Genomic DNA, 9,943 nt, shown 5'->3' on the forward strand with positions numbered 1-9,943 from the left:
TGACCCTCAGTGCATGGGAAACTCAGGCCTTTGACTCTCTTCCAGCCTCTGGCCTTTTGTATTGTTCTCCTCTTCTGTTGACCAGAATGATATTTTTAAACAGTTCTCCACAAATAATATTAGACTTGAACTTACCAATGACAGTTAGCAGGGTGTAGTCCAGAAAAAGTGCAATATAAACAATAACTAGCACCATTGTCCTGGACTGCCTTGCCTTTCTCAGCCATTGCCACCCTTTGCATTCCTTTCCCCATGTCACCATTTTGATCCCTGGAGAGCTGTTGTTGACCTGAAACAACCCGGTACAGAGATTGTTAGAGGCATGTGACCCCAGCCATAGTTCCTAACTCACAGAATGAATTACCGCACAATAATGGTGTGCATTGAGACAAATCTAACCACAACTTTTCATTCTGAGCTGAGATTGTCACATCCCCACACTTAACAGAAATCTATGCACAGAGTTAAGTGATGGCTGGGATTCAGGTTAGACAATCCATCAATAATCCTCAAAATGTTTTGTTTTGTTCTGCATCAGCAGTATCAAGATCAATCGCTTCTTGTTGTGTAATTTCCATTTCCGTTTTTCAGGAACAGTCGATGTTGACGGGAGCTGGTATGGTGAGTAGAGCCACCATTCATGTAGTTAATGTGTTATGACTCAAGCAAGAGCGGAACAGTTGAGCCAGACAAAAACTGCAGTGTTACCGAAATAATACGGAGCTGAAAGTTCCATTCAACCACTGCTTGCTGCATGCAAAGGCAAGTGACTCATAATCTATGTGAGCTACGAGCTCAGGAAACCTGCCTGAATTGACTCTTACTGGCCAATTCTCAGACCTCTCCACCTTTAACGTTCTTCACTTTGCAAACCTCAGTTGGAAGCTGAGATCACCTCATATGGATAGGTCAATCTAATTCATCTGATATCCTGTTTGATGGCTTCACACCCCTCATACATATTGTGAAACTTCAAATTTAGACTGATGAATAATTGGGTAAATTGGAAGAAAGTGGAAGTTAGGTCAATTCCAGACAAATTGAAAACTAAAATATTCCAGAACACAAAGGATAGACTTGAAAAATAAGAGTTTTAACATCATGGTAACTTGTTGTCTGTTTCTAAGAATGAACTCATTAAATCTCAAAGCACACATCCTACCTGCACCAGCTGTTTGGGGGATATATCCAATTGAAATTGAGACATATTCTTTAAAGTACTGTGAATATTTCACTTAACTATGTTTAGCAACTTCAGTCTTCAAAGTTAGTTCTGAATTGGCTTTCATCATTCTTTCAAACAGTGTATTCCAGATTAGATAAAACTATCAATAGTTTCTTCCTTTTTCCCATGGTTGTTTTGAAAATTATGTGAAATCCATCTCATCTAGTCACTGGCTATGAAAACAGTTTTGATCTATCTCATCTCATTCATCATTTGAACAGGTCTATTAACTATGCCATTACACTTCCTGATAGCGAGCAGGCTAAATCTAAAACTGACTTTACAATCGTCACCATCTCTATATTTGTAAAACACTTTAATTTTATTTCAGGATTCACATCATTTAGCAATCTTGCACTTACCTCTTCCACAATGTCTTGAGTGCCTTGAATTAGTAAAGTGTTGTCGCTCTAGTGTGGTCTGCAGAGTTTCAATTCAGACAGTTATAAAGAGGAATGATTTTGTGAGTAGAACATGACAAAGGATCCCAAAAAATATGTGGTCTATAAAGCTGTGGTTCCCTGCGTCAGTGCAGGAGGAAATGAATTAAGTATTTTCATTTGATTTGCAAAGAATAACAAGAGTTTAACATTACTGTGATTTGTTTGCTCAAGATAATCTCTGTTCAAACCAATGCACCTTGTTTTCCCACATGTGGTTTGTGAAGGGATGAAGCATCTAGATGAGACAATTGTTGAAAGCTTAAAATTTATGATGACAAGTTTATGTTTTCCAGAAAATAGCCATTGAAGAAAACAAAACAAGGAAAAACTGCATGTCACACAACAATTATGCCAGGGATGTTACAATTTTAGTTCATAATAAGAATTCAAACAGGGTCTGTCAAGGTGCAGACAAATTATTCCAGACCACATTTAAAATCAAGCAAAGGTATACTCTGGGAAAGCTAACAAAAGATGGAAATCATAATCACTTGCCGTTGATTATTGTTGGCAATAATCTGTGAATTATTAACTGTAGATTTGCCCAGTGTTCCATAATTGTTGTTTTGGCTATGTTTAAATGCAGAATCAACCTCATATTCTCTTGTATAACCTAATGTCACTAAATATCCCCATGCAGGGATTTCAAGGTGAAGCCTCTGAGGTATATAAACCGAAGTATATGAACCCAGCTACCATCAGTTATGACGAAGGGTTACTGGACTGAAATGTTAACATTGATTTTTTCTTCACAAATGCTGCCAGACCTGTTGAGCATTTCCAGCAACTTCTATTTTTGTTGCCTTGAAGGTATCAGCTGCTTTGACCATTTGCTAGAATTGTACTGATTCTCAGCGGTCATCCTCTCTCATTTACGATGGCTCGCACGAGGGGACATAGCTTTAAATTGAGGGGTGATAGATATAGGACAGATGTCAGAGGTAGGTTCTTTACTCAGAGAGTAATAAGGGCGTGGAATGCCCTGCCTGCAACAGTAGTAGACTCGCCAACTTTAAGGTCATTTAAATGGTCATTGAATAAACATGTGGATATGAATAGAATAGTCTAGGTTAGGTGGGCTTCAGATTGGTTTCATAGGTCGGTGCGACATCGAGGGCCGAAGGGCCTGTACTGTGCTGTTATGTTCTATGTTCTATGTTCTATTTTCCACATTTTTCCAGCCTGGTTTCCTTTGGGGCTGAGTTTCTTTTAGCTATGGGGCTCCCCTCCCTCTCCTTCTTTCCTCTTCCCCTTGACTGGCTGCAGCAGCATTTTGAGCCATTACCCTGATCAGGAAAAGCCAAAACATTCTCGAGCATATGTAGGTTAACCCAGCAAGGATAAAGGGAAAAAATTGCCAATGAGATCAAAGAAATGGTCTGCCTTCTAAAACTCACGATCTCACTTTCTCCCTTAATCTCATGAAGATTTATAATTCCATTTATAATCCCATTGTTTCGTCTTTGGCCTTTTCTTCTCATCTGTCTTTTGTCTGATACTCAACCAAACTAACTTTATACACATTTCAAGTCACATAATAGTGGTGCTGAAGAAGGTTGCAGACCTGAAACATCAGCCTTCCTGCTCCTCTGATGCTTCCTGGCCTGCTGTGTTCCTCCAGCTCCACAGCTTGTTATCCCAAATCTGCATGTTTGCTGTTGCCTTTTCCCTCCTTGTCAACACCATTGGCTTTGATGTTCCTCCAGTTTCAGATCCAACTAACTTGTTTAACTGTTCATCCTCCCTGAACCCAAGGCATACAGCATTGTCATGCTAAACATAGTGATGTATACCTGCCCAGTGGAAGCCAAGGTGGTGGTAAATGTCAATGAAACCCCTCCTCCAATACCTTTAGCCCTCCCATGGTCCATAACTTGAAGACTTGGAGGTACAGCCCGGTTTGATAATGTTGTGGCCAGATAGCCCAAGGCTTGAGCAGGTAGGCCCAAAATCAGAAATGGTAACCTTTAAATAGTCAGGCCCTGGAGGACATATCAAGCATGAAGCATCTACCCAAGACAAAGGCAGGCAACAACAAGGCCAGCTTTGCCTGGAAAATGAGACTGATTTGTATGTTGGAGACTCACTTGTGCCCCAGGATCCTGCCATGAGAACAATGGAGTGGGGAACATGCCCTTTACACATCAGGGGATGGAGGCCAACTGCAACCCCAGCATCTTCCCATGAAGTGTTCAAAGCTCAAACAACATGAGCATACTCAGATTGTTATCAGTGTAGCTCCCTTCCCAACTTTCTGTGAATCCCTAAACTGGTTGAACTGGACTTGCAGGACTGACCATGACCTACTGCCAGGGGTGCAGAGGTACAGACCCCTCAACCTGATCGCCCCACGTGATGAAGTGATTGTATTGAGCCACAGGACTGATATCAAATGCTGTCCTTGACTTACTGTGCTGATATCCCTCACTGAAGGCTGATTTTCCCTGACTACTCCCGTTAGATATGTTATGGCCAATTGGTTGAAGCACATGCAATGTATTTGCTGCATACTCTGCAGGCACATGGTGTAGGTGGTAACACTGATGTATCATACCTTTGGCAAAGAGAGCAAACATGGTGCCCTGAGATGCAACGTCATCCAGTCCACTACATGGGTGTTCATGACAAATGGGAGGGTGCAGGTTGCAGAATGTGTGTTGTTGAAGACTTTGGTGACTGATGCCACAGATGAAGGCCGGGAGGATCAAGCAGTGACCTGGATCCACCAGGAACTTATTCTAATTTTACGTCAGGAATTGCCACTGTCAAGTTACTTTTGATTACCTGAGACAAAAGGATATTCATATCAGTGTGTAGTAGCGTGGAAAAACATGCAAATAGGTTTCATGCCACTCATTAGTAGTATTCCTGTCTCCAATCAAAACTTCATTACTGAATCTGACATTCCTTTGCAAATTGAGAATCTCATTGCTTCTGATTTTGCCATATTTTGGCCATTACTTCAAAGGGGATGGATTATGAAAATACGAAGATCTTGCTAAAACTATGCAAGGCACTAATTAGACCAGATTGGACAATGTAAACAGTTTTGGCCTTCTTATCTCAGGAAAGATGTACTGTCATTGGAGGAAGTTCAGGAAAGGGTCATTAGGCTGATTTCGAAGATGGAGGGATTTTCTTGTGTGGTGACATAGATCCAGTTTGACCTGTACTTGATGGTGTTCAGAAGAATGAGAGGCAACCTTTTGAAATGTATAATATTCTAAGGGCACTTGATAGGGTAGATGTGGAGAGGTTGTTTCTTCTTGTGGGAGAGTTTGGATCAGAGGGTATAATCTCAAAATAAGGAATCATATCACCCGCAACAGAAGTAAGAACAGAGTCCCTCAGCCCTCACATACCACCCCACCAACCTCTGCATCCAACACATCATCCTCCGCCACTTCCACCACCTTCAATCTAACCCCACCACCAAAGAGGTATTTCCCTCCCCACCCCCATTTGCCTTTCATAGGGACCACTCACACAGCAACTCCCTTGTCTGCTCCATACTCCCCACCAACCCCACCACACCCGGCACCTTTCCCTGCAACTACAGGAGGTGCTACACCTGCCCCAACACCTCATCTCTGTCCAAGACTCCAAGCAATCTTTTCAAATCTGACAGCAATTCACCTGTATGCACCCCTCCCCCACAACCTGGTCTTCTGTATCCTTTGTTCCTGATGTGGTCACCTGTACATTGGTAAGACAAGCGCAGACTCGGTGGCCGATTCATGCCACATCTGAGCTCTGTATGCTATAATTAACTACACTTCCTAGTTGCCAGCCACTTCAACTCCCCCTCCCTCTCCCTGGATGACATGTCCATCCTGGCCCTCCTCCAGTGTCACAATGATGCCACACTCAAACTGGAGGAACACCTCATCTTCTGCCTCGGATCTCACAGCCTGATGGCCTCAACATAGAATTCACCAGTTTCAAAATCTCCCCACCCCTGCCTCAATCCATGTCCAACCCTCCCTCTTATCCCTGCCTCCTTGACCTGACCCAACCTGTCCATCTTCTTTCTCACCTACCTGCCCCACCCTTCCTATTCACCATTCTCCACTGCTCCTTGCCTGCATCCACCTACCACCGTCCCACTTACCTTCCCCCAGCACCAGCCCTGATTTATTTCTGAGTTCCCTTCCCCCTCCTCAGTCCTGATGAAGGGTGTAAACCCAAAAAGTCGACAACCTCTGCTCCTCTGATACTGCCTGACCGGCTGAGTTCCTCCAGCTCCACACAGTATCGACTATATTCTTAAAGTGTTCTGACTGGGCAGAGAGTGCACAGTGACTGCACTTGAAGCTTGGCTTTATAGCTCTTCCTTTATGACCCTGTTATTCTCGCTTGCTGTCTCTCCCTTTCTGAGTCTCTTGTTTTGTTTTGTTTTGCTCTTGTTTCTAAATTTCTTCACCCCATGATTGGGAACTTCCACTTATCCTGGCTCTTAAATTAACTCCAGATATCCTGAATCATTTTCATCCTTGTGGTGACAATTTTTAATTTGACCAACCAGGGATCAGGTAGATGGCTGTAGCTGATCTTACATACTTCTGTCATGCCCGTTGTAGCTAAGTTTGTGTCTTCAAGGCTTTTACATTTTAAGCTTTTGTATCTTGCAGAGAGAGAGAGAGAGACGTGAATTCCTTTGTAACTGAAGCAATTTCTTACAGATTGCTTCAAGAATGCAACATTTTGCTGCAATGAGCAACAAAGCTTTACATAAGCTTGCAGCATTTCTCTACATTGGCTTTTCTATACTTTGCCATACCTGAAAATTTCTCACTTTAATATACAACCAAGACAAATACCTGTTTGACTTAAATGTTTGTTTCTCTTAATAAAATAATGATTATTCTGGCTCATAATCTAATAACCAAAAATTGCTGTAATCATTCAATGTTCTGACAGCTGTTGCCTGTGAATTGAATACTTCAGCCATTCTCCGTATTGCATCTTACAATGTACCTAAAACCCTCTGCTGACATGAATGCCTTGTGAGATCGATAACTGCCACATTGCAATCTGGATATTGGTTCAAAATAAAAGCAAATAGCTAATAAATCTGATTGTAGAAGTAAATGTGTTTGTAAATTTGATCACTGAGAACTATTGTGAAAGAACTGTGCCATTTCTGAAAGTACGCAAGTGATTCAGATAATTCAAATTTGCAGTCATGCCAATGTATGCAACCACACATAGTGCTGCCATCCTGTGGTCAAGTTCACAACTTTCCTGAATTTTACATTGTAAAGGACAACCATTGGACTTCTTAATTTCTTCCTTTGTGTATGTTTTGTACAGAAGTCATGTTGCTATTGAAATAGACCATTGGAGCATGAGATGTAGGCTGTGCAGCTAATTTTGCTGTCAATGGTCATGCTATCAACATGCACAAAAGTCTTTTTTTCTACTCCTCTTTGAAAGAATTGTTACTGAGGGAATTGGATTACGGACAGCACGATGTATGAGGCAAAACAAAGTCACAAGACTTCGCTTGACCAAACTAAATGTTTAGTGCAGATGGAAACTAATACATAAGGTTAGAATTTGTCAAAAAATTGATCTCATTCCAAGGATTAGAGTACTATATGTTTGAACTGACTTTTTTTCAATAGGGGCTCAACTTTTTGTGAAGGTGAAATATGTCTGCATTTATTACTTTCTTATATCTTTTGTGTATCCCACGTGCCTTATTACAAATGGATTACCATGTTGAGTGTAGTCACTTTTGATACACAGCAAGCAACCACATAAAGTAAGTAAATAAGGGTCAGAATGAGACAGAAAACCACCAGGAATAAGTGTCCAATTGTATCGAAGTGTCATTTCCATTTTCCACTGTTTCTTTCACAACAATCTTGGGAAGACATTTAAGTGTGTTGATCGTGGTCAGATTTTATGGAGGCAAAACAGTGGTGAGGGAGAGGTGTTTAACCATCTAAAAAAACCCATGCCAGGACCCTGATTGTCCATTCACGTTTATAACTGTGCCTTAAAGAACCACATTTTAAATTTAACCCTTGGTCAGGTTGCATTGACTTCTGGAGTCATAGAGTCATACAGCATGGAAACAGACCCTTCAGTCAAACTTATTCATGCCTACCAGATTTCTCCAACTTAATTAATCCCATTTGCCAGTGCTTGGTCTATATCCCTTGAAACCTTTCCTGTTCATATACCTGTCCAAACGTCTTTCCAATGTTGTAACTGTATCTGCATCTAACACTTCCTCTGGTCGTTCATCCCACATACAAACCACCCTTTGAAACCTGACAACTGAAAAGAAGTGACAATCGTACAACCTAGAAAGTAAAACTGCTGACCTGCTGGATTGAAGTTCTTCATCCTCACTTCACCAGGAAAAATAAACTGTAATCAGGTCCAGCTGTGAGACCAGAAGTAATCTGAGTCAATGGAGCGGCTAGTTCTTTGGAGGACTGCTGCTTAATTTTGAAAACATTTACTGTCGCCCCCAAACTTCCATTAAGTTTGAAAACATTTGCTGTGTTCAGGGGAACATTGGACAAGGAGTAAGCCATTTAGCCCTGACAGCCTTATCTATCATAAATGAAAATTTGGCTGATCTGTGACCAAATTCCACATAACGTTTAACAGAAACTGATCAGCACACATTTTTAAATTAACAATTGACTCAGTGTCAATTATCGTAAATTCCAAACTTCTGTCAATTTCTGGTGTTTAATTGCTTCCCTACTGTACTCCTGAAAGATATGTTTCCAATTTTTAGACAGAGCTACTGTTATGAAACAGAGGTCGAAACCTCTCTGATAATTAAAGCCCAAACTCCCAGAGAAGACTGCCTCACTTTGTAATCTGCTAAAGGAAATGTGAAAAGTGGGAAAACCTTCCCCTCACATCCCAATCTGTTGTAAAGAAGAGCTGAAATAAAATGAACTCTTCACAGTCACTCTACAATCAACAAATAGCAATTTATTTAATCTAACTCTAACAGTTAACAAATTAGCTGAACATTTTTCTCTTAAATTCTAACTATTCCTGAATAAAACAAAATTCAAATGGTATGCTGTTTTAATAGATATATGTCCCACATATAGGATGCAATTCAATTTAAAAAAGTTAAAACTTAATCCCTTGAAATTACAGTCAGGAAATGTGAACCAGAATGTTTTTTGCCTTCCCCTCTGTCCTCTAGTCAAGATCACCTTGCTCTGTTGAATTTTTTGTATTCAGAATATTAGCTAAGCGTGCCAGAGTACCTTTATTTTGGTGGTGCTTACTCTGAGAGTTTCAAGATTTCTGTGAGAGCCAGTGTGTTTCTCTTCAGAAAGCAGTTCCGTCTCACCCTGATTTTCTCAACCTCTTCTTTCATAACCCCTTGATGACCCATCAATTTCTTACATTAGGATTGATCCGAGGTTGTCAAGATGTAAATTTAATTGGTTTTTAGTTTCTAAGTACCTGGTTTAACTAAATTGTTCGATACTCAAACTCCTAGCCTTTTGATACAATGTTTCAATTTCAGGAGCTGTCTGTGCACTTGAACATTTTTTAAAAATCTCCTACCCTTGACAAAAATGCATAATCTTTTAAAGGGACCACACATTCTTCCGCCCGCTATTATTTTACAAACAGCAAATCCTAGTATTCTGCCTGCCATTCCACAAGCACTGTACCAACTTTGCAACAACCACCCAGTGAAAGTATTTTCAGCCTGCTGTGGAATGACATTAGAACCAGAGGCTCTTATTGTTCATTGTAGCACAGATAAACAATAATAAGAGGAAAGGTTTATGATAAATAAGTTTACTTTCAACACAGGTACTTCAGTGATTGGCTGAATTACAGCCACTTCACATTGTGCCTTGTACGTTTGTGTGTTTCAAATTTACAATCCTGATCTAAAGTTCAGTTGCAAGAAAATGTTAAGTTCTCCCTTAATGAAAACTTTTTTTTAAAAAATCATGTTTTAGACAATCATCTGTGTGTGCTGGAAATCTGAAACAGCAGGAAATTGCTAGAGAAACTGAACAGGCCTGGCAGGATCTGTGGGGAGAAACAGAAAACCATAGTTTAACTGTTTCGAGTCCAGTGACCTTTCCACAGAAGTTGTGAAGTGTTTTGTGGGGGTGCTTAAAAATTTGCCTCATTTCATTTTCAGTCTTTGCCCTGCTCATATAGCTGTTTAGGACAAGGGGCAGGCCCTCAGGCCCAAATTAAAATTGAGAATTAGCTGGGGCGGTATGATGGCATAGTGGTTAGAACTGATACCTCACAGTGCCAA

At 40.7% G+C, this 9,943-nt stretch overlaps 1 protein-coding gene across 3 annotated transcripts in view; it reads right to left on the reverse strand.

The window, feature by feature from the left end:
• The window catches only part of LOC125447984 (chromaffin granule amine transporter), a 38,325-nt gene that overhangs the window by 27,337 nt on the left and 1,045 nt on the right, over positions 1–9,943 (reverse strand). For 2 of the 3 annotated variants that reach the window (XM_059641197.1, XM_059641196.1), the window contains exons 1-2: positions 1,588–1,741; positions 136–289 (exon numbers count right to left, since the gene is read on the reverse strand). In XM_059641197.1, coding sequence (XP_059497180.1) covers positions 136–262 — 127 coding nt within the window. In that variant the 5' untranslated portion in view covers positions 263–289; positions 1,588–1,741. Of the gene's footprint in view, positions 1–135; positions 290–1,587; positions 1,742–9,943 lie in introns of those variants that run through there. The other variant, XM_048522815.2, reaches the window with a different exon arrangement.

This window comes from Stegostoma tigrinum, chromosome 40 (assembly GCF_030684315.1).
Source record: "Stegostoma tigrinum isolate sSteTig4 chromosome 40, sSteTig4.hap1, whole genome shotgun sequence".
NCBI classification, from domain to species: Eukaryota; Metazoa; Chordata; class Chondrichthyes; order Orectolobiformes; family Stegostomatidae; genus Stegostoma; species Stegostoma tigrinum.